At 31.2% G+C, this 26,016-nt stretch overlaps 1 protein-coding gene across 12 annotated transcripts in view; it reads left to right on the forward strand.

Annotated features, from left to right (window-relative positions):
- The window catches only part of LOC139500484 (adhesion G protein-coupled receptor L3-like), a 66,898-nt gene extending 42,110 nt beyond the window's left edge, over window positions 1-24,788 (forward strand). For 5 of the 12 annotated variants that reach the window (XM_071289225.1, XM_071289232.1, XM_071289239.1 and 2 more), the window contains 24 exons: window positions 398-502; window positions 4,090-4,218; window positions 4,657-4,791; window positions 5,422-5,637; window positions 5,832-5,926; window positions 6,291-6,362; window positions 7,313-7,507; window positions 7,936-8,116; window positions 9,119-9,256; window positions 9,812-10,038; window positions 10,582-10,634; window positions 11,144-11,264; window positions 11,811-11,914; window positions 12,323-12,425; window positions 12,671-12,824; window positions 14,152-14,218; window positions 14,690-14,756; window positions 15,054-15,160; window positions 15,724-15,798; window positions 16,863-17,031; window positions 18,711-18,836; window positions 19,462-19,534; window positions 21,598-23,871; window positions 24,424-24,788. In XM_071289225.1, coding sequence (XP_071145326.1) covers window positions 398-502; window positions 4,090-4,218; window positions 4,657-4,791; window positions 5,422-5,637; window positions 5,832-5,926; window positions 6,291-6,362; window positions 7,313-7,507; window positions 7,936-8,116; window positions 9,119-9,256; window positions 9,812-10,038; window positions 10,582-10,634; window positions 11,144-11,264; window positions 11,811-11,914; window positions 12,323-12,425; window positions 12,671-12,824; window positions 14,152-14,218; window positions 14,690-14,756; window positions 15,054-15,160; window positions 15,724-15,798; window positions 16,863-17,031; window positions 18,711-18,836; window positions 19,462-19,534; window positions 21,598-22,358 — 3,473 coding nt within the window. In that variant the 3' untranslated portion in view covers window positions 22,359-23,871; window positions 24,424-24,788. The remainder of the gene's footprint in view (window positions 1-397; window positions 503-4,089; window positions 4,219-4,656; window positions 4,792-5,421; window positions 5,638-5,831; window positions 5,927-6,290; window positions 6,363-7,312; window positions 7,508-7,935; window positions 8,117-9,118; window positions 9,257-9,811; window positions 10,039-10,581; window positions 10,635-11,143; window positions 11,265-11,810; window positions 11,915-12,322; window positions 12,426-12,670; window positions 12,825-14,151; window positions 14,219-14,689; window positions 14,757-15,053; window positions 15,161-15,723; window positions 15,799-16,862; window positions 17,032-18,710; window positions 18,837-19,461; window positions 19,535-21,597; window positions 23,872-24,423) is intronic. The other 7 variants (XM_071289263.1, XM_071289269.1, XM_071289274.1 and 4 more) reach the window with 2 other exon arrangements.
- The last annotated feature ends 1,228 nt before the right edge of the window (window positions 24,789-26,016 follow it).

A 26,016-nucleotide genomic window follows, 5' to 3' on the forward strand; every position in this document is an offset into this window, starting at 1 on the left:
ATAAATCCAACTAATTTCTCACTTAAACAATACCCACCCTGTTAATGAATTGGCTGATAATTGAATGATTTGTAAGCAGGTGTCTTCCTGAATGCATTAACTATCTATCATAGGTAAGATAATGATTCATTGATAATGTATTGACTTGTCTTTTATTGTAATTATAAGTCAGATCTTTGTAAAAGTTCTTTCCCAGATTTTTGCCTTCAGCAAAAAAACAGTCAATGTTACAAAATTTATATTGATCTTAAAATTGTGAAATATTTCCATTATAAAATGATTAGGGAAAGTTAAAAGCTTAAAGCATACATTGCTACTAACATTTTGTTCTTTACAATAATATAACATATAAACATATAAATTTTATAAGTGTGTTATAAGTATAGTCATTTTTCAGAACCTACTGTACCATATCCAACTACCAAGAAACCCACCACCACCACAACAAAAGCAACAACAACGAAGGAACCCACCACAAAATCTACAGAAGTCTCAACAACAGGTACATAATCTTCATAGGGGTTTCATTTGTGTCATTATGGTATAAAAATGAAGATATGTGGTTGGTTATTTTTGTAAGATAAATGGAATTTCTTTCCTTAAATTTGCCTCTATATATACTAGTCTGTAATAATAATCTTAGACACATCACTGCAGAGAAATAAAAATTCTTATTCAGATCATATGAAGAGACATACATATGAACAACTGTGTAGTTTGTTTCTACCAAATATCACTATATTAAGAGGAGATATTTGTGTTATTTTAACCCTCCCAATGTTGGTGAGTCTGTCCCATACAGAAATTTGTATAAGAGGGAACCTACTCCAGTCATGATTCAATGATTTCCTATATAATCAACCAAATTTTTCCCTCAAAAGGAGTCCCAGGGCCCCTGGCCCCCATATTAGTCCGCCTCTGTCATGTTAGAAAGCCCAACAGAGGTTGTAGCTGTAATCTTTATGTTTCTATCAAATTAGAAATAAGATGTTTGTATGGCAGGTCTTTGTTTGCAGGCGCGGATTCAGAGGGGGGGGTTCCGGGGGTTGGAACCCCCCCTTTTTTTTGGCCGATCAATGCATTTGAATGGGAGCATATAGCTGGAACCCCCCCTTTACTCTGCGTTGGGACCCCCCCCCCCCCCCTTTTTAAAATGGCTGGATCTGCCCCTGGTTTGTCTAGACTATGAGTGATTGTGTTTGCCCACCTGCCTAGCAGTGAAAGCTGAATATAAGAGTAAGAAGATAAAATATGATTGTCAATGAAACAACTATGGATAAGGGACCGAAGGACAAGTACCTGTAATGTGTTTATTTTTGTAATGATGTGATATGTGAACAACCCATACTTGAGTTACACAATAAAAGAAGATATCAAATATAGACTTGATTTTAAATTCAAGTGCTGCATAAATAACAATGAAAATTATAATTTGGTTGGATAAATTAAGCAGCATTTGTTGACTTGACTTCAGACATCAGCTGTTATTACAATAATTAACTAAGTGATAATACATGTATGTGGTCCATCAGCCTATGGGTATATGAAAGTTTTATCCTTTTTAACCACAGTTAAATCTTCATGAATGCATCAAGGTCAGTTATTATAGTCCGTTTATAAGTATTACCTGGTGATAAAGTCATTTTGTCTTGCGATGTGACAGGATGAATTAATCACAATAAAAATTTGACCAAGAGTCTGATAGAGAGAGGAGGCCTATCTTTTTTGTGGTCACAGTTGGTATCAGTTTGAGTGGAGCATGTGATTTCTTTTGTCCTTTCTTTCAAGGTACGGTTACCAGCTGTATTTGTTTAAACTTCACTTCTTTTGTCCTGGCTTTTTAACTTGGGTTACTTAAGTTATATTTGTTAAATAGAGGTTTGGGTTTTTGATGTTTACAAGCTTTTACAGCACAGGAACAAATTAAATTTATGTCAAGTTGGGCAGTGGTAAATAGTTTTCATTAACTTTTACATGTAGATACAATTTTGCATTAATGCTACATCACTGTTTATTAAGTATTTCCCATTTCAGAATTTGACACATATCTTATAAAACATTAACTTGTTGATATAATCATGATAATAGCATACATGTCAAGTGACATGATATTCGCGTGTAATACACGCTTTTTCGACGGTTTACACGCGAGGATTTTGTCACATGGCGTGTACACGCTTTTCATCACTTTACACGCAATTACACGCTTTTTCGTTCTTTTCATTTTTTGGTCGTTAGTGATATCGCTATTCTCGGGTTTTTTCCTTATTCGGCGATAAATACCGAAAAATTCGAAGTAATTGTTTTGGCTGACATATTGTTTATTTTTCTATATGGACAAACTGTAAAAGGTAAGTAGTTTGTGATTAGTTTTAACGATTTTGTGACTTTCTTTCAAATTCACTTTATAGGGGAAATGTGCACAGAAAGAGGTCACTTTCAGGGCCTGTACTGTCGTCTAAAGTGCCGATTGTTAAGCCAAAACGATGTGTACGGCAAGATTCATGATTTATAAATTATATTTTGGAGTTCGAGTTTAAATGATCGAGTGACAAGTAACGCATAATTTGTGCATTCTATGTTGCAATGATAAAAAACAATACATGTGAGAGGAGAAATATAATTTAGCTATTTGAATAAGCATTTAACATGTTTATCTAATGGAAATCAATTTTAGAAAACATTTTTCTTTTTCAATTTCAGTTTCAAATCTAGCCAACACGGCAACAGATTTCTACAGGCCATGGGGATAAAAATATCACAGAACTGTTGGATCAGCTCTCATAGTACCAGCTTTCTTCTGATGAACTACCCAGTTTTAACCAGGCAATAGCAATGGGTGCAATGGCAGAGAATAGATGACATTTTACATTGCCAAAAAAAATAATATTATGACATTCTTTCAAATCTTGATGAAGCTAATTCAGTCAAATATCAATTCCTACTGTGGGAGAGCCTTTTCAATTATAAAGAAATTGACACTGAATTCTGATCAGAACTTGACTATGTTACATTTGTATTGTATGCTGTTATCAAATAAATGTAACTAAACTTGAAACTGGCAGTTGTTTTGAATATGTGCCTAGTGGTGGTGCTTTAAAAGCAACACAACAGACCACTGTTTAATACAATAGAAGTTCACAGAAGAATATATATCGTTTTTTTATATTCACAAATTTGTTTGAAATTATAAACATTACCACATTCATATTAATAAGTCCGCATCTACGTCACGCGTTTTCACACGCTTTTTGACATATCATGTCATGTCATGACATGATTTCCCATTGTCAGAGGTTGACATGTATGGATAATAGGGATAAATATATATTAATCACTGATGCTTACATCTATATTTGGTTTATCGTATCAACCCACCAAACTTAAATCACTTGACTTTGTAGACTGATAGTTGATGTAGACTTGATACTTAGATTTTTTCTGTGAGAAACAAACAGGAAACATTTGATTTTCTATTGTTTGTTGATGATCATTTGATGGATCATTTTGTTAATCGATAATTTATTATATATATCTCATAATCAGCAGTTATCTGAAAATGAAACAAAAGGAGGAAAGAACATTTAATTATTACCGGTAATTGTAAATATGTTAAAAATAAAAACCAGTTTTAAATTTTTACTTGAATTTTGCAATAAAATCCATTGGTTAATATTTTATAGACATTTTTTTTTCTTATAGAAAAACAATAAAAATTGGTATGCCTTGAAAATCAAACAAAGTTTAGCCATTTATTATTATAGGTGGCTTATAAGACAATAGCCATACAAATTGCTCGATATTTTTTGGTAGAAAATCAAATTTATACTTTCTTTCTACTTCAAAATTCAAGTGAATATTCATGATATATGTATTTAAAACTCAGTATTGTTTAAACTTGGTACATAAACATATATCAATATGTTTAATAACAAATCACATCATATTTAAGTTGAAATTGAACTTTGTTTTACAAGTTACGAATCGGGTAATTTTATTCTCTTATCCAATAGGGTACTGGTAGACAGATTTTAGATTTGCCAGTCTTCATAGTTTAGTTAATGATAGTTAATGTTTGTATATTATCAGGTTGCGATTGTGATGTACGTGGAACTAAAACATGTATGCCTACCAAAGAGTGTATTTGCAGAGAAAACTTCACTGGAACCAAATGTGACCAGTGTACTGCTGGGTACTATAACTTCCCAGCCTGCATAGGTAGGTATTCTGTTAGGTCTTTCATTGCATTTACAGGTAGGTGTTCTTCTAGATACTGTACTTTTTTTGCCTTTACCGGTTTCGTTTTTGTTCTGCTAGGTGCTATTTATTATGTGCATGTACAGGTCCATGTTCTGCAGGATGAAAAAATACTTCATCAAACCTCTGCAGGTAGATGTTTTAAAAAAGATGAATACTATCAAATGAAATATTCTTGGAATTTATTTTTTATATGTTTTGGTGTTTGAATTTTCCAAAAAAAGGGGAGAAATGCATAGGTATTTCTATGTCCTTATTTTTCTAATTCAATATTCATGCAATGGTCAATTATTAAGTAATTAAAGTATGGAGGGACATTGAAACATTTTCAAAGCAACAATTCACTCAATAAGGCCTGTTGTTAATATGATTTTAATTTATTTAATTCTCTTTTTCTAGCATGTGATTGTGATAACCGTGCTACATTACCAGGGATATGTTCTAAAGAGACGGGGAAATGTCTGTGTGGACAAAGATTGACACTATCATGTGACGCTTGCCTGCCAGGATTTGTTAATTATCCTTATTGTCAAGGTAAGGGAAATGTGCCACTACCTTGCCATGTTTGAGATCATGGATTTATTTTGCCTACTGTCAGTAGGAGAAAATGTGAATCAAAGTTGCCACTACCTTGCCATGTTTGAAGACATGAATTTATTACCCCTACTGTCAGTATGAGGAAAAGTTGAACCAAACATGAAACCAGTATGTGATTCTTGTCTGGCCAGTTTACAGTTCTCATAGATAGAGTACAGAACCAAACTTATTAGAATGTTCACACAAATTTTATACATTAACTAAATTTCTGTGATTTTTTTTTTTCAATCAGTCAACACCTATACCTAACTATAGTGACCCAGTAACATGAATAATGACAGTAGTAAGTGTCTCTATTAACATTATATTTTGACACAATTGTTTAACATCAAGTATTTAACAAAGAAGTTGTGTCATAAATATACTTATATTTGTAATCCCTATGACAATGTCATTGATAGCATCTAGGAAGTTAGTAAGTGGCTTAATGTATCACTCTATTTGATCTTTTAAAACAACTACCGGTTTATTTTCTGTTTAACTTTGTTCTTAAGATCAGTTATATCTTTTATGTGGTTTGATTGATATTGAAAATGAAAGTATATGTATTGATTATGCTGTTTGCAGTTGATATAGTGACGACAAAAGCTCCAAGTACACCTACACCGAAACCGACAGAGTCCAGTCCAATGCCAATCAAAAAGACCACACCAGGAAGGACCAAGTCAACAACAACTGAGAAGAGTAGCAGATACACATGTAAAAGTACAGAGTCTGAAGGGGTGTGGTGGCCTGTCTCTGTCACAGGGATAGTTGTAAGAGACTGCCCAGGGGATTTAAAAGGTAATTGTTTTAATAATTCTGGGATTAATATTTAGTCTGAAGCAATCAACAATCTGTCAATCAGTAAGTCCAATTTAATGTGATTTGATGACAATAGGGGAAAATGAATGTAAAAACTGGCAGATAAACATGATAAAAGAGCTGTTATTTTGGACTGTTGGGTCTATTGTAATGAAGGTTTATTATCTTTGTAGGTAAAATGACCTGGGAATGTGGTGTAAGAGGATGGAAGAGAAAACCAAACCTGTCAAACTGTGTGTCACCATGGCTAGATAACTTTGAAGATTTGGTAGGTCCTATTAAAGATTTATATTTCTTTACGCGGAAGTCACTTCATTTTTGGCCATATAATGCCATTAAAGCATTTAGGCATTTTCAATTTTAATTTAATATAAAAAACTGCTTTAATTACAAAATATTCTACAGACAAAAAGGTTTATTAACGTCCTCAGTTTTGAAAATTCTGTTAGTGTCAATTATTGAAGATTCATTGTTCAAACATTTTGTTGCCATACAAGGTATTGACATCAGTATCTTTTGTTTATACCCTCATTGCGAAGGTAAATGTTATATCATCCCAAATAGACTATTGTTTTCTGATAGAACACAATTCCAGAACAGATTTGTAATTGCTATAATTTCTGTTATACCAGATTCATAGGAGAAAGTGTAAAAAATGTCTCCATGGTTTCAAATGTAAAAAACACAAAGTTTGTAAACCAACAGTAAGTTTGAGCATGACATATTTTTAAAATATCTTTCTTTTACCTAAAATCCAAATGCTATGTTATGTTTATTTATAATTTGTGTTCATCACACTGGATTGTTATATTTTGTTTGTGACTTCATTCCATCTTATTCAATTTATATAGAGCCTTTTTATATTCATTTAAATATGTTTTATACTTCATACCTTTCTACTGTTAACCATATTAGCCAGTAATTAAATACTATTCGGCCTGGAAAAATTCTTCTATCTGCATAATCCCTATATTGGAATTCATTGGAAGCTTTTAAATAGGTCATGGATGGTTGATCATTTTCTAATCTGCTATTGAAAGACTTTTTACTCTTCTCCTGTTGAAAGACCAACTACCAGACTTTTTACTCTTCTCCTGTTGAAAGACCAACTACCAGACTTTTTACTCTTCTCCTGTTGAAAGACCAACTACCAGACTTTTTACTCTTCTCCTGTTGAAAGACCAACTACCAGACTTTTTACTCTTCTCCTGTTGAAAGACCAACTACCAGACTTTTTTTAATCCTTTTTTTCTGTGAACTTGCTATAAATAAATTATGTTCCTTTATCTTAATTGTGTTTAAACCTTAAGATCATTGTTGTCTTTTCAAATGACTAAAACTCATACAGATTATAAGTAATGCTGAATTCATCATGTGAAAGAAAGGTTGTCAAGCTTCATATGCAATATACAATTGTATATAACAGGATACACCATTTTCAAATTGGCCTCTTATTTAAAAATTCAATGCAGTGGATATATAAACTGAACATTTCAATTCAACAGTATGATGTAAAAAAAAATTGGGTTGTCCAAAGAAGCGACATAACACCATGTTTATTTACATAAATGATGAAAAAATATAATGCATTGAAAATAAATTTCATCAAGTCATCTTTAGATATTCAGGTAATTGTTTGTTTATTTGATTACAGATAGAGGCTGGCTCAGATAATGTAGAAGAGGTGGCTACAACACTCAACGAGAGGACTGCTAATAATAAGTTTGGTCCGGGTGATTTGAAGAAAACAACACTTGATCTTTTCCCCAAACTTAATGAACAGTTAATCACCCAGACTCGTGGTATGACAAAACGACAAAAAAGAAACAAAGTTAAAAAGTTTGCCAAGGTATGTATAGATTTGCTCCTCAATTTCTTAAAAATTTATTTCGCATTTGATGTAAATTTGATTATTCTTGTAACATTGCTGTTTTTACCAATTAATAATACCAACACCTGAAAATCAAGTCTCTGAAAATAACCTTTGGTAAGTTTCAGGTAAATTCTTCATGAACCTCAACTCAATTCTTTACCAGTATAACTTTTCACTTAAGTTACCTAGTCTTTGTAATCTGCAACTTCATTATTATTCTATCATTTAATTAGGGGCTATAATGGGAAAATTTTATGCCATGCCTAAAATAGTGTAGGGGCAATTTATGATCCGGGGTGTGCATCTTTCCCATATCAGGTTATATAAGACAGTATGTAGTCACATTAGCTTGATACTTAGAACACCAATATATGAATTAAGAGTATCATATTTTGTGATTTTAGTCAATACTGAAGACTGGCAGTAACCTCTTGACTGATTCTAACTCCTGGAAAGGGTTGCCTAAAAGGGAGAGAACTCGTGTAGCTACATCACTGGTTGTCAATATGGAAGAAACAGGGTACCAGATAGCTGACAGTTTAGAAGTAGGCGACCCTCCTGTCATCACTAGGGATCTCAATATATGTAAGTGTTATTAAATGATAGATAGATAAGTTGTAGATAGCTGTTATTTTATAACTAAGTATACTGAATTAATATTGTGAGATTTGATGGACAGTTTAAGTATATGGTACCCTTCTATCATCTCTGTGAAGTATAACACATGTATGAGGGGGGTTGGAGGGGTCCTGATCCCGAGATCTGAGGCTTAAAAACATGAAATCCTGAGGTCCTGAATTTAAAGTTTTTTAAATCCTGACATCCCGAAATGCAAAAAAGAATTCCTGGATCCTGAAATCCTGCGTCCCGATAAAAGTCCTCCCCCCTCATGTAATTGCAATCTTCATAAGCCTTTTGGGTGAATGTGAAAATTAAAAAAAAATAAGTCTATGGTGCTGTACAAGTTGTAATGTGAATAGATGTACAAAGTTGAATACATTTTTAAATTCAATTTTGGTTTATTCATCAAAATCTGCTTCAATTCTTGCATAGATCCATATTACAAATTTTTTTTCCATTTCTTGATTTCTTACTGTTTTTAAAAGAACAGTTTAAGGCAATTAAAGCATACCTGTGCAATTATTTATTTATTTCAATCTTTTTAACATACTTTTGGAAAAAACACAAACATGATGAAATTTTGTGAAAAATGTATTGGAATATTTTTTTTAAATTTGCAACATAAATTATAAAACAAGAGCTGTATATCTCATTTTGCAGGAATTTAATAAGAAATGAACATTTTGGTTCTTTATTTTAGATTAATTATACACACTAAAAACATCTGCAATTTAAATTTACTCAAATAGAAAGTATAATACAATAATACCATAAAAAAAATAAAAAAAAAGAGTGATTAGCTTAGTGAAAAAATCAAAACATGTTTCAATACTTGGCATGTAAATCTTCAATTGTTATAGACGGAGATATGCTTACACCTGTCTATTATAAAGCTGCAGTATGTTTACATTTGGGCGTTTATAAATGAGTTTAATCCATGTAATTTTTAATTTTTTTCTGTTTCAGTTATGGAAGTGAATGCCATTAGTACTGAAGATCAAACAACCAAAAGACTGAGTTTCCCTTCTTCTGTTGATGATAGAGAGGATGCTGACGATTTTGTTACTATTCCTGTAGAAAGTCTTGTCAACTCTTCTAATAATGGTAAGTATTTAATCCCTGCTTTAAAAAAAAAATGGGGGTATACTGTATTACCTCTGTCTGTCCATCCATTCATCCCAGTAATGATTTTCACAGCATCTTTTTCAGGAACTACATCATCAGGATTTCTGAAATTTTGTTTCAGGTTTCAGACCGTCTGCTGTTGTTTTTTATTTGGTCGGGTTGTTGTCTCTTTGACACATTCCCCATTTCCATTCTCAATTTTATTTATATAAGTCAGCTATACCATTATCGTCCATGTGATACATTTTCAGATGCATCCCTTAACAACCTGTAACATGGTTGAAAATCAGGATATTTTTTTAGGTTTTATAATGAATGGTTCAATGTTTTTAGGTTTTATAATGAATGGTTCAATGAATATTATATTGAAAGTTTAAGACAGCAGAAAAAAATAAGTATTTTACGAAATGTGCACTTGAATATGTATGTGTGTCGTGTCTTAGTTCAGTTGTATTGATATCTTTGGGAATTCTCTTACTGTGTGTTGACAAAAATAAATATAAAAAATAAAACAAAATAATCCATATTTTACAGGTGAGGTTAGGATAGTGTTTCTCGTCTACAAAAGTCTGAGTGAGTTCATGAGTCCACCTAAAGAGGAAGATACTGGGGCTGAAAATAACAAGGATGATGAAGATGAAACTGCCAACAACGATACTCAACCTTTCATTGGAACTAATATTTTCTCAACTTCAGTTAACGGCAGGAAAACTAAATTTGCGCTGTCAAAGCCTTTGACATTTACCTTGAAACATAAACAGGTATCAACAGTTTTATTTGTTTATTATCTTTTAAAATTGATGGAACGAGTTCAATATGAAAAACTAAGGAATAAACTGTAATATAAGGCTGATTTCATGTAGTATGGTCTGGTGCCATATGGCTCTTGCCTTATTGATTGTTCTAAGATGAAATGAAGATGGAAAATAACATTAGCCAAAACTGAATTGTAGATGTACAAATAGGTATTGATATTTAGATAGACCAATATGATTCAAATATGTCACCATGGCAAGAACAAATACCTAACTCTTTTTTCTGTTGAGTGACATTGATGAAACCATATCATATTTTAAATTCAGGTCAACTCTTGGGTTGAACTAGAATCAAAAAGAAGTTTTAGTTTTTGAGTTTAATGCTTCAAAGAGAAATCAGATTTCCTTAATCGGTGTAGATACTTTTTTTCACTATCGAGATCGAATATTAAAGAGAATATTTTATAACTGAATTTAAACCACTTGATTTGTTTGATGATTTTTTTCATTTTAGATGTAGTACATTACATGTTATCTTTTATTTTCCAGGCCCCTCAACCAGGATTTCATGCTGTATGTTCTTACTGGCAATTCAATGAAAGGTGATTTATAATCATGCTTATAAATTAAGAGAATTAAAAATCACATTATATTTTAGATAATGTATGAAATTTACTATTTTGATAAGAAAATGAAATAAAGTATCAGGACAAAAATTGATACACATAGACTATATTGTGATTTAAAAAGATTCAGAGTCTCCTATGATCAGGATGAAAGTCAAAAATCAAGACTTTATTTATTTAAGGTATATGAAAAACTGTAGTAACACTTCATCCTGAGTTAATTTATATGACTGATTTAATGAATTTTTGTCTATCACATTTATCCAAAATTTTTATAACTAGAAGTTTGAGTTATTGTTTTTGTTAAAGATAATGAATATTATTGTTACATTGATGACGGTTGGGATACTTTAAAATTGACCATACAATGCATACTGAAATTATAATCAAATACACATTTAAATAAGACTTTTCCTTGAAAGAATTATTCAAACATTAAAATAGCTGAAAACCGGAATTTTAAGATTTTATATTTTTAATTTCAGTTTGTCAGGACAGTGGTCTGATGATGGTTGTAGTTTAGTGAAAACTAACAATTCCCACACAACATGTCAGTGTGATCACATGACAAACTTTGCCATCTTGATGGATACTGTTGGCACAAAGGTATATGATTTCACATGCAAAACAAAACTTGAGTAAATATCTCAAGATAAAAGATACTCTTGTTCATATATTTCAATTTTAGTATGACTGATTTCAATTTCTCGAGCGTTATTGTGTTTGTAAAACTATCATTTTTCAAATGGCTTAACAAATTCAGTATTTTCTTTCAGTGTAAAAAAAGTATAGATTTTATATTTATAAACATTTTTAACATCATAGTAACAGTTCTGAAACGGGAAAGAAAAAGATCTTGACTGTTCAAATATTTACAGTGGGTCACTGGCATGGTTTGGGCATCTGATTAACATCAACATGTGAAGAACTAGAGTTTCTAGTTCTAGTCATTTGCAGAAATATGATAATGCAAAAGTATCAAAATTGTGAAAACTAGGTCAAACTTTGTAATAGTGGGTGATTACTTTGGACCAAAGTCACTAAGACCAGGTCAAACAGATATGTAGTTGAAAAGTGTTGGCCTGGGATTATGATATTTGTGCAGAGTTGAAGATTGTCCATTGTATAACATTTAATATTATTTACTTCCAGTTGTCCCTTGAGCACCAGATCACACTGACAGCTATAACCTACTTAGGATGTATTGTGTCCATCACTTGTCTGTTGTGTTGTATCTTTACATTCTGTTTCTTCAAGTAAGTAGCGGTAGTTCTGTCTTGTTCAAAAGAAAATTTATCAAATATTTATTTATAGATTTTTTAGACCTTCCTCTTTAAATTATGTAGAATGTTCTTTACATCAGGTATAAAGTGTATACCAATGTCCATGCAGTGAAACCATATTCAGATTGGTAAACATAATTGTAAATTAGTATTTAAGCAATTATTTTTCTACCCTATTTCATCTTAGATTAAGTTATAAATACTTTTAATTGAAAAGTGATTTATAGTTATAGTTTACACCATTGTAGAACATACTGAAGAAAGTAATGATCATAACTTTGATGTATAAAACTTGTAGTTTTAAACTGAAATCAGCTGGTATGTAATGTTTTAGCCATATTGTAGTATTCAGTAACTTTTCAAATTGGTTTTTTTTTCCAGAAATCTTCAGTGTGATAGAAACACAATACACAAGAATTTATGTTTGTCCCTAATGATGGCTGAGATTGTGTTTTTAGTGGGTATCAACCTAACTCAGTATAAGGTTAGTAACAACTAAAAATATATGTGTTCTTTTGATAGATAAGCAAATAATATACTACACACAAAACATATTGGTACATACTACACACAAAACATATTGGTACAGTCTATAGATAGCATTTCACACTGTCCATTATACTTAGGGAGAAAAAACTCAGTAAGTTCACCTCTATAATTAAACAAAGCTGTAAGTTCAGATTAGTGCTTAATAAAATGGTTTGATGATCTATTGTTATGTTGTTTTAGATTGTATGTGGTATTGTGGCTGGGTTACTACACTTCTGGTTTCTAGCTGCGTTTAGTTGGATGTGTCTAGAGGGTGTCCAGTTATATGTCATGCTAATAGAAGTGTTTGAAGCAGAGAGGTCCAGAAGACTTTGGTACTATTTGTTTGGATATGGTGAGTGAATAATGTAAATTCAGAAATTATTGCATTCATTTTTGTTGAGCCTGCGACAAAAGTCGCAGAAAGCTCGACATAGGGATAGTGATCTGGCAGCTACGGTGGCAGCAGTGTCAGCTCACTTCTTAAAAGTTTTATATTTTAGAAGGTGGAAGACCTGGATGCTTCATACTTTGTATATAATGCCTTATGTTACAAAGTTTCCGTCAGTCACATGTCCAATGTCTTTGACCTCATTTTCATGGTTCAGTGACTACTTGGAAAAAAAGTGTTAAATTTTCTCTTATTATAAGTAATAGGATAACTATATTTGGTATGTGCATACCTTACAAGGTCCTCATGCCCGTCAGACAGTTTTCACTTGACCTTGACCTCATTTCATAGTCCTCATGCCTGTCAGACAATTTTCACTTGACCTTGACTTCATTTCATGGATCAGTGAACAAGGTTAAGCTTTGGTGGTCAAGTCCATATCTCAGATGCTTTAAGCAATAGGTCTAGTATATTCGGTGTATGGAAGCACTATTAGGTGTACATGTCCAACTGGCAGGTGTCATCTGACCTTGACCTCATTTTCATGGTTCAGTGGTTATAGTTTAGTTTTTGTGTTTTGGTCTGTTTTTCTTATACTGTATGCAATAGGTCTACTATATATGGTGTATGGAAATATTTTATGATCTATATGTCAGTCGCTCAGGTTTTATTTGACCTTGACCTCATTTTTACGGTTCATTGCTCAGTGTTAAGTTTTTGTGTTTTGGTCTGTTTTTCTTAAACTACAAGCAATAGGTCAATTATATTTGTTATATGGAAGAATTGCTAGCTGTACATGCCTGTCTGGCTTGGTTCATCTGACCTTGACCTCATTTTCATGGTTTAGAGGTCAATGTTTAGTTCTCTTGGTTTATGTTAGGTTTATGTGACAGTTGTAATAAAGCTTTATATTAAGGACTATCAATATCAATGATTAGTAGAGAAGGTGAGACATTTCAGTGTGTGCAGTCTTGTTATTCTGATTTTGACATTCAAGAGTAAAGTACTATTTTAAGTTTTGCAATATTGAGAAAATTCCTATTTGATTCTTATTAAAGATTTCAAAATGTGAGTTTGAATTATTGCGATTATAACCCTGTCACATTTTTGCAATAATAAAAACTGCTTTTGCAAATTTAAATTGAATATTATGAGAATACGTTCACTGCTAGTACAGAAAGTATTAATGGAATATGTTTTCTTCGGTGAAATCAATATCTTTTATTCTGGTGATCTGACAGATATGAAATTCCTAAACAATATAGATTGATATAATATTTTTATTTTGCAGGAGTACCCACTATAATAGTTGGTGTTTCAGCAGCAGTCAACCATGAAGGTTATGGAACTGAATTACAGTGAGTTATTCTATGTTATACAGGTGTACTGAGTTCACCAAGGGAGACAAGGCAGGAGGGATTATCTCCCATTACAACAGGTGGTATGGGATCTGCTCATTGCCCTCTGAAGCTCCAATTTAAACAAAATATTTATTCAAGCAGTGTTTAATGATTGTTAATGTGGTGTTTCTACAAACTCCAAAATCCCAAACCTGTCTTGTAGTACCTGAATTCCCTATGTCAGGTATAATTAACAAAGAAAAAGGGGATGTGATGTAGAACAATGATTTATAAATTCTTTGTTGCAAATTATTTATTTTAAGTCTAAATTTTTAAGTTTAGATTAAACAAAGTGTACCAAATTTAAACATAGCTGTGATATTGTTCAACCTGTGAAATTAGTTTTATAATAATTGCATGCAATGAAAGATTAACTAGAAGAACTTTCGAGAAATTTTAGATTTTCATAGCATAATCCTTCTATTTCAGTTGTTGGTTGAAGACAGAGAATTATTTCATTTGGAGTTTTGTAGGACCAGTGTGTGCTGTTATATTGGTGAGTTAAATCACTTTAAGAATTTAACTGACAGGACTAGATGTTAGATTTGAATAGATTATACATCTGAAGAGGGAATATATATATCCCTTGATTGATTGCTTTATATGATTGATTTAAATGGAAAAAGTTCTAACAATTATGCGATTTAACATTTGTGTATTTATATTTCTCTTTAAATAATGATTATTCACAGATATGCTAATATGGGAAACTTTCAACAGTATTGTGAAACAACAATACAGTGAATGATAATATATAATAACCTTTGTAATTTGATTTTTCTCTCTTTTTCAGATAAATATAATCATGCTGGGTATTGCCATCTACATGATGTGTCGCCATTCTAACACCCTAGCTTCATCATTAAGAACCAAAGAAAAAACAAGACTACAGAAAATAAAGTATGTAGCCTGTTCAATGATAGAAATAATTTAATACAATGTAAAAAAATTTCAGCTAGTAAAGTATATATCTCTTTTTAATCGTATAAACAGTTTGAGTATGTATTATTTAATGATTGTTTTCAACTTCAAGACTTTCAAACCTACTGTTAATTCATTTATCTTCTATATCAGCATCAATTATTATGTTTCATCTAGTATTTTTTGTGGTCCAATCAATACAGTGGTACAAATAATATCAGTTAGAAATAACATTCAGAAAATGTTTCTGGATACTTATAAAATCAGTATTTGTTAGGTGGTGTGTATTCAAGCAGTTTTAGGCTAGATCATAATGTATCTTTGTTCTAAACTTATGTATATGTTGCAAAATAACATGCAGCTTTCTTATACACATATCTTTTATGGTTAAGATTTTTCAATAAATTAATACGAGAAAACTAAAAATTATTAAGAGCTAGAGTAAACCTTTGGTAAAAATAAAAGAGAGTTAACAAAGATAAAAACCAAAGAAAGTTGTAAATGTGGCTGCCTTTATAAAATAGAATAATGTTTTTACACAGTGGTGAACCTAACTCAGGGAGTAGTTCTGGAAGTACCAATATCAATGATAAATCTCATCTGAGTCCTGAACTTCCGTAAGATATTGTTGTCCGTGCTCTATTAGCTTGCTGTGCTTGGCTGCTGTAAAATCATCATTATATTCTTGGATTAATAGTTTTCCTGCTTTTTGAACTCAAAGTAAACAAACAAAAAATAATTAACCATGAGAACTAGTGTCCAAGAATATAATACATGTGTTTTTACAGTTTATAAAGTAGCTGTGCTATTGCTATTTGTGTTGTTAGTAGCCTGGGTTGTTGCTTTTTGTTTTTTAATTCTTTAATTTGTTTAATAATCTTTTTTTTATTTAATTTTATGTTGGGTTAATAAAGTTATTGATACTTTTTTGCAGCTTAATAAATTTGTTATGATTTTTTTTAGACTTTAAATATGATCAGTTTTTCTTTAATATATTTATGTTATGATATAATCGTGACAATTTAAACCTTGAAATATAATCAAATGGAATTGTAGGACTTCAAAAAATTCAATTTCCGTTTATTTTGGTATAGAATTTTGCATGAACTGCATTTGGCCTATATATAACTAAATCAATATTTTCAAAGAAGTAATGTTGTTTTTTTTAACCAGATGTAGTTACAGTATAATTAATCTTCCTACTTAGTATTTAATGTAATGCTTACATATTATCCTCTAGTATATGTTGCTTGCGTTTGTATTATGCATGTGAAGCTTTCTGATTCATTTAAAATAGATCTGTTTACTGACAGAATATTCATGTTGTAGTTTCTCCATAGTTACGTAGTATGGATAGTTAATATATCATATTTGAATTGCATTATGATCATTGTTTTGCTTTCATATGATTTTAGTAGAATTATCAGAACCGAATTAAAATTAATGTAGTGTTAATGTGATAGGAATGTGCATTTTAACAGGTGAAATCACAGTACATATATTTGCAATTAAACTCACAATAATATGTTAATTACTTATTACAGAATACATTATCTAATTCTAGTCTTCTTTCAGATTTCACATAGCAAACTTATCTAATCTGAACACATTTATAAATTTGATACCATTTTTACTTTTATATCTTGACATTTATTTTTATTTTTTTTCTCCATCATTTCAGATCTTGGTTAAAAGGAGCAATAGTGCTAGTGGTCCTGTTGGGCTTGACATGGTCCTTTGGAGTTTTATATATCAGCAAGGAGTCTGTGGTGATGGCCTATCTCTTCACCATACTCAACACCTTACAGGGAGTCTTTATTTTTGTGTTCCATTGTGTCATGAATGAAAAGGTATGGCATAGTTCTAAATGGAATTTATACATTTTTATGCCCCACCTACGATAGTAGGGGAGAGATCCTTTTGCGCCAAAAATGCGTCCTTTTGCGCCACAACTTTTTTTCTCTAATGCTATGTTTGCGCCACCTGTTTAAAAATTACATGGTATCATTTGCGCCAAAAATAGAATATACGATTGCGCCAATTTAAAGAAAAACATTCCTTAAACAAAGAAACAGTTTCCTGATTTGGAAGGCAAAAGGCAATCTAAAAGTGGAATATAAATTAAATGTCCATTCCTGAATCCATGTATTGTATACAATTGCTGGAAATACTTCGGACAACCCTTAAATGTTCCATCAGCAAAAACATCATCTGCCCCGCATACAAAGAAATTTCAAGTTAGCTTCACAACCGAGAATACCAATGCCACTTTCAATATAATTTACTAAAACAAACTCTTCTTCTTTATTTGTGATCACTCTTCCTCACTTAAAATTTCTTGAAATTCTACTGAACTTTTTGGTTGGGCAAGATACAGTTATCTTCTCTCTCTGTACATAGACTGTCATATGCACTTCAAGTCATTTTTCTGTAGATGTTTCTCTTCGTGGTGGAATAGCTCCGAACATATGCATGCTGTTCGTAGTATTTGACGCTCTAACTTTTGTGGGTCTGTCTCATGTATATGTGTAAGATTTCCACTCAGACAAAAATGATACTAAATATATATTAATCTTTAATATGTACGATCAATATGTGTTCAGGTAAATTGGCGCAAATGAGTTCCGAAAACTGGCGCAATTGATACATATGGAAAAAAAAATTTGCCGCAAATGATACCCCTGAAAAACAGTAATTGGCGCAAAAGGAGTGTTGCCGATAGTAGAGGGGCATTATGTTTTCTGGTCTGTGCCTCCGTTTGTCCGTCCGTCTGTGCGTCCGTTCGCTTCAGGTTAAAGTTTTTGGTCAAGGTAGTTTTTGAAGAAGTTGAAGTCTAATCAACTTGAAACTTAGTACACATGTTTCCTATGATATGATCTTTCTAATTTTAAATCCAAATTAAAGTTTTGACCCTAATTTCACAGTCCACTGAACATAGAAAATGATAGTGCGAGTGGGGCATCCGTGTACTTGGGACACATTCTTGTTCTATATGTTATTGTAGAATGTTTATATACAGAAAGTTTTATAAATTCAAATATGAAAAAAAATATAACAGTTCACACAAGAACCTTAATCAATTCAGGGGAAAATGTGAAAATTTAAACATATTCTATTATGGATTGACAGTTTGTAGTATAAAATAGGTACACATTACAATAGTTTTCAATTAAAATAAAGAAGTAAGGAGTTGTTGAAGTTATGAATAGAATTACAGCTTATAAATTTGTTTTGAAACTTGAATAAAGAAAAGAACAATCTCTTTTCATATTTCTTCTTATAGAATACTGTATAAGAAAATAATTGCTTTCAGAAATAAGAAAAAAAAAGAGTATAAAATTGTACAAGTAAAAAATTATTAAATAATTAAATTTTGATTATGTCATCATGAATTGTTATAGAAGTTTTTTGTTATAGGTACCGGTAACAATAACAGATTGGCCATCAAACTCTCACAATTTATAAAACATGAAAAAAGCAGCAAATGGCAAGTAAATGTTCAATAAAATATCTTACTTGTATCATTCAGGTAAAAAAAGAATACAAGAAGTTTGCCTACAGAGCAACATGGCTGCCAGGTTGTATAAGGAGTCTATTTGTGGGTTATTCAGGAAGTCTTGGTTCTACATCACCCAACTCGACATCATCTGGTGGAGTAAGTCAATTATATATATATGAAATAAGAAGATGTGGTATGAATGCCAATGAGACAACTCTCCACAAGAGACCAAAATGACACAGAAATTAACAACTATAGGTCACTGTACAGCCTTCAACAATGATCAAAACCCATACTGCATAGTCAGCTATAAAAGGCCCCGAAATGACAATGTAAAACCATTCAAACGAGAAAACTAACGGCCTTATTGTTGTATGTTTGTTTAGTTAGTGTAGATGTTGAAACTGGTTCACAAGGTCGATTAACAATTTCTATTGAAAAAAATATATATGAACCAAAATGAAATATCAATTGGTCAAGAATAGGCAGAAGAAACCAAGAAAATATTGAAAACACACAAGAGAAACTGACAACCCCATGGCAAAAAACAAAAGTCCACTAAACATCCAAGAGAAAACTACAGATTAAGCAACACAAGATGTTGTTAAACATACAAAAATAAGGATATATTATGCATATATTTCTAAGGGCCATTTAACGGGACTACTGATTAATAACTTGATCTATTTCATTCTTACAACAAGGAAGGGCAAATCATGCACTCCTAGTGCAGCAGCAGTTTATTGTTTGGTCAAATGTAAATTTGAAACTTCTGTTTCAGCATTTACTAAAGTTCTGGAGTGGGAAACGGAGGAGGAAGTCTTCAGGCTCTACATTAGAAAAATCGTCAAAAGGTAAATATGATAGCCTGTTTCATTCTTATTAAAAAAAATACTTTAATATGTTCAATTGTTTGTTTGTTGTATGTCAGTTAGGCTATATTCACTACCCCAGGAAATTGTATTAAACCTTAAGTTTAGGTACATTACACTATCTAAAGAATTCGAAATTTACAGACAAAAAGTATCATTTAAATCATTTCAAAAACAGTGATTCATATGTAACAAGTCTTAAGAATTGAAAGCATTTTTTATAATTAATTTATTTAAACAATTGTTTGAATACCAACTAGATGAGTAACTGCAATATTTTTTTATGTTATATTAGTGTAATTCAGGAACAGTATATATGAAGGTGTAGTATTTAGAACAAAACATTCTACAACTAATCTATTGACAGCCTACTATTCATCCAGAAATTCTGAGTGTATTCTTACTGTATCCCTTATTGGTCATTCATAGTCAAGAGGAACAAGCTGGTCTGATAATAACAAAATATTCCAACAGCAAAACCACATTTGTTGGTAGTCTTTATCTAATTATATGTAATTAATACCTTTCAACAAACAAAGAAGCATGACTTTATTTTCTGTTGCAATAAAATATAAATGATCCACACCACAAGTTTTTATGTTTTCTGGTCTGTGGTTTCGTTTGTCCGTCCGTTGGTTCTCTCATCCGTTCGTTGTCCGTTTGTCCCGCTTCAGGTTAAAGTTTTTGGTCAAGGTAGTTTTGGATGAAGTTGAAGTCTAATCAACTTGAAACTTAGTACACATGTTCCTTATGATATGATATTTCTAATTTTAATGCCAAACTAGACTTTTGACCCCAATTTCATGGTTCACTGAACATAGAAAAAGATAGTGCAAGCTTCAGGTTAAAGTTTTTGGTCAAGGTAGTTTGTGATGAAGTTGAAGTCCAATCAACTTAACTTAGTACACATGTTCCTTATGATATGATCTTTCTAATTTTAATTTGTAATTTGAGTTTTTACCCCAATTTCACGGTCCACTGAACATAGAAAATGATAGTGTGAGTGGGGCATCTGTGTACTGGGGACACATTCTTGTTTCTTATTAGACTGTTCCATTTAAATATGATTGATGGATTAAGTAATCCAGCAGAATAAATTAATGAATTTTCTGAATGTTCATTATTTATTTGTTGAAATACTCGATTGATAAATTCAATCAATGCATGAAATTCACAAATTAATTTGTTATAATTAGCATGAGGAAGAATTGTTTAATCTGATATACTTTATTATAAAAAATTATTAATGGTTATATTCTGGGAAATCTGAAACGAGAATGAAAGTCAACATGGAAATGGGTTTCATAACTATTACTCACAAAAAATAACCAAGTATAAACACACAGAGATGATAATCTTAATGGTACAATAGTTCAAAATGATCATATTTATATGAGTTTGGTAGTTAAAGAGGCTTAACAGTTTGCGAAATGTGTAGGCAGTTAACACCTATTTCCTGTTTCTTACAAATGTTCATAACTGAAGGGAAAAAGCTAGGGTACATTATTATAAAGCAAAATTACTTAATTTGCTTGTCATGTAAAGTGGTAGGAAATGTAAAAGTATTACAAAAATATTCAATGGTGTCCAGTTTTGAAATTTCTAAATCCCGAGATTTTTTCATGACATCTTAACCTGATTCAGATAGTAAGAATTAATTTAAAAAGGTACAACTAATTATATAACTATTGTAAATTTATAAACCATGGATATTATTAAGAAATTAAAGATATTTTAAGTACAATCAAAACCTCAATATTTCTCACCACATAGAGAATTAAACACCACAAAACAAAAAATGTAATGTTTTGATAAAAGTGGTATTTAATGGCATTTTTAAGGATTTTTAAAGAAACAGCATTTTTTTCGACAGTTTGGAATTCCATTTCAAAACCAGCTCTTAGGACTTGCCAGTAAGTGCAATAGGAAAGACACAAAGAATTTTTGAAAAAGTTGAAGTTGATTTGGTTAATTATTACTTTACATGTTGAATTTGGTTTCAAGCAATCAAATAAAAACTGCATGATTTTGTTTGTATTTTTCAGGAAAGAAGAGAAGAAGTGACATAAAAAGTAGTGAAGTAGAAAGTTTCTCTCATAGCATCTCTAATCATGGAAATATTGATAGTCAATATCGACCACCTAGTAATAATTATGATAATGGATATACACATGGCTACATGTACGCCAACACTGGGGTATCTGATGGGGGAATAGTAGGAGATCTCTCAGTAGCCGATTGTTCTGTTATCGATAGTGAATATGTGAGTGAATTCTGCCATAATAAAATGCAAGTTTCCATGGAGAAAAGACGATATTCATCGGGATCTGAAGAAGAAGGTAACAATGAAAATAATGACAATAAAAATCGATTGTCAGTTTTATCCGAGGATTCAGCAGTGAAAAATTCAGACTTTGTATCAACAGAAGCTGAAATGAGCTATTCAGAAATGAGTGATGATGACAGTGAAAAATCGAAAGATTTAAAAAAGGAAGAGGAACCTCTTTTTCCTAACACAAACTCTGAAAAAAATTTATTGAACAATTTAGTGACTATAGATGGAGGACAGACAAAAAGTCCATCGTCAAACGAGTTAAGGATAATAGACCCATCAGACAGTCTTAGTAGAAGCACACCAAACATGAAACTAATCCAGGGCTATGAAGCAATATTAAACAATAAGTCTGATCTATTAATAGACACAGGGGAAACCCAGAATGGTAGAAAACCAGTGACAAGACTTAATTCAGATTGTCCTGGTAAATTTGACCCTCACCGATATGTTTTGGATCATAGTGAGTGCTAGTTATTATGTTTCATGATGGAAATTGATTAAAATGAATTGGGAGGGGAAGAGACATTCTAGTGGCATTAATTAGTTAATAGATATTTACATTGTGCATAATGATTACTGTTCATTTAACATCTATACATTTCAAAGTGACAAGTTTTGTTGAAAGATTGGCTAGTGATGTACATTAGCCATTGTACATTGCTTCGCTTTCTAGATATGATTATGATTGTCACTAGAATGTCATACTTGGTGCTTTGACCTTAGGAAATCTGACAATCTGTTGTATTAAGTGCCTGAGAACAGAAACTGTTTTATAGTGCCTTCAATTATTAAAGTGTTCTTATATTTAGTTCATTGTAAATATCATATTTTATTGTTTAATTTGTATTTTATACAATGATAAAATCATTTCTATATATTTTGTACATAAATTTACATGTCTTTGTTCATTTGTTTGTGTACATGTGTATTTTATTGTTATCTCAAGATCTGGAGTTTACAAATCCCTGCTTACATCGCATCCAACTTTTGGTTGAATCTTTTATTTTTAAAAATGTTTGATAACAGAACAAATAGGAATAAATAAGTTAATAACTGAGTGGTATTACAAGGGACCATTTAGTTAAGAATGTAGTACAAGAAATCTATAACCATTATTATGGTCTTTGTGTGATAGTAGCTGTCACTGTCTATATCACCTCAGTGAAGTCTTTTTCAGTGCTTAACTCAGATGTTTTACTTTTATGTTTTTATATCAAAATGTGACCGAAAACTTCTGTTTTGTTTGATATTTCCAATTTTAGATTGTGATTTCTTCATTTTAAATAGGATTTGTGATCCCATAAGAAACCAAAGATATAATTTTGAATTACTTTCATTGTATTAAGACATTCCATGAGTTATATCACAGAGGTATGGTATTCAATATTTACAGATATATATATATGTATATTATCAGGAGTTGTGATAACTTTAAATCATTTATTTTGTAATTGCAGAGGTTTTCCTTTTCATTTCACAGTATTTATCTTTAAAGTATTGAAGGGTGACAAAAAATCTTACTTTAATGCATCATTAAAACATTTCCTCCCAAAGCCAGTAAACTTTATACATTTATTAATGTCAGTATCATCAATGAGTCAGTATGGTGCTTTAATGTTTACAATATTTTTAATCATGCAGTGATACTTTTAAAAGAGTGTAGGAATGGCCCTGATTGTGTGTCATAGATGGATACCCCATATCCTTTCTTTTCCATTAAATAATTCAGAATCATACTGTTTTCTCTCCTAGTGTTCAATTGAGGCAAATATTGAAGTGGCATTAGTCACATTTTAAATTTTTAAGCCACTGTTAGCTTAAAGTGAGTATATATTTTTTTTTTATCTTTAATGCAATTATAACAAAATTTTAACAGGGGCCTTATATACCAATAGTAAAAAGATTTACAAGCTTAGGTAGTCCAATTTTTTTTTTCATGATTATATGCCAAAAATAATTTTTCATAGCAACAGGCTTTAAGGGGGCTCCTGGGTATAAATCAATTTTTTTTTCTAATATAGGATTTCACTATATTTTTTTATAAATGAACTTTATCATATACTTAAGAGAAAAATGAAATAAAAAAATGGGGTCACCATTCATTTAAGCTAAAATCTGCCTCTGGAAGAAGCATACATTTTTGTTAATGTCCTTTTTTTCTGTTAAACTAATAGGAGAAAAAGAAGAAATATCAAAATAAAAAAATAACCTAATTACAGAAATTGCTTAAATTTTACAATTATTTAGTTTATGTAAAGCTTATTTGAAAACAATAATAAAAAATATAGGTCACCGATGAGTTAAAAAAGATATTTCAAATTTAATGCCAAAAAATGGCATTTTTGCTCCAAAGGGAGATAATTTGGATCTTTTTCAATTTTTAAAGTCATCTGGGGCCAAACCAAATCAATTATTTGGGTTGTTTTTTGTACCATATCATAAAGTAACAACTAATAGTGTAATAAATAAAATTTGTAATGAAAAAATAAAGGTTTAATTTTTTTCTGAAATTTTTGTACCCAGGAGCCACCTTAAGCTCCCTGAATATGCCACTGTTTCACCTTTTCCTCTTGCTGGGTACTAATTCCCACCCTATTCAAACATACAGGGTAAATTGTAATCTCAGAAAATATTTCAAGTCTAAGATTAAGTCCCATTCATAAATGCCAGTTTAAAGCCCAAGGTTTGTATTGTTGGTTATGATGTATAACCATTTTGCAAGTTGTTAAAATTAAAATTTAGCAAATGACAATAAAAAGTTTGCATCAAGTTGATATAAAAGTGTGTTTTAATGTTTAAGTATATATCTTGTTTTTATTGGTATTAAATCAGCTACAAAAATGGTTAAAGCTGACAATGTTTTGATCAGAGTTTGAAAAATAAAAGAGTGAAAAAACACTTGATTTTTGTTTTGTTTTTTGTGTCGTTATGCAGTATATATTTTATTGTCCTGGTTGGACAAAATCAAAACTTACTTATAGAATGGTGATGTTGGACAGGCATGGGAAAGTAGGTACCTAAATTTTGTGTACAGCTCCTCCTGGTCAGTTAAATCTGGTTCTCAGCAACTATACAAGGTCAATATAAAAAGAAGATGTGGTATGATTGCCAATAAGACAACTATCCACACGAGACCAAATGACACAGAAATTAACAACTATAGGTCACTGTACGGCCTTCAACAATGAGCAAAGCATATACCACATAGCCAGCTATAAATGGCCCGAAATGACGAACGTAAAACAATTTTGCTGATTAAAATTCATCATTTGCGAAAGAATTTGGCAAAAGAAATAGGAATAATAATTTAATATCATGCATCTTGTTTTTTTGTTTTTTTTATGGTTTCTCGAACTTTAAATGATCAGACAATATTTGGAATTCACCATTGAAGTCGTTCAGATTTTGACAGAAAATCAATAATCATCTGATTACATTTTATAGCTGTAGGCAACAAAGGACTAATTAATAAAGGTGTTGATTGTATTGTTTGACAAAATGATATGGTAAAATGGCGACTGTAACATGTCACATAAAAGATTTATTAACCACTTTGTTACACACATGTTTGAAGCAAACTTTTGATGTCTCCTCTCCTTCTTTTAACGATGGGTTGGATAGGAAAACTTGTTAGGACGAAAAATGTTCAAATGAAAAATATATGAAAAAATAAATGAAAAATATACTTAAGTTATATATGACAAAAAGAAATAATAAAGTGGCTAAAATTAAAAAAATAAATTGTTTTGGAGAAAGAGGTGGCGGAAAAAATAATTGACCCAGAGGAAACCCTGCCAACAACAAATAGACAATAGGTACTGACCTGAGAGTACTTGCAGTTACTGACAGCTAGTTCAAAGCCTATTAAAAAAAATCATACGTCTAAGACTAAATGTTTGATAAGTGAGTTTGTTATTTGAAGTCCACAACTGGAAATAAAGTTTTCATTTAAGTTTCACATGATGGCTAAGTCGGATTAACCATGACAGACAGACATGTCTAACTTACAACATTCCACACACATCAAATATAGTTGACTCATTGCTTATAGATTCTGTGAAATTGACCCAACCACAAATACTAAATATTGACCAGCAAACCTTGAAAAATAAAGTCAAAATCAGATAAA

Source organism: Mytilus edulis, chromosome 1 (genome assembly GCF_963676685.1).
Source record: "Mytilus edulis chromosome 1, xbMytEdul2.2, whole genome shotgun sequence".
Taxonomy (NCBI): domain Eukaryota; kingdom Metazoa; phylum Mollusca; class Bivalvia; order Mytilida; family Mytilidae; genus Mytilus; species Mytilus edulis.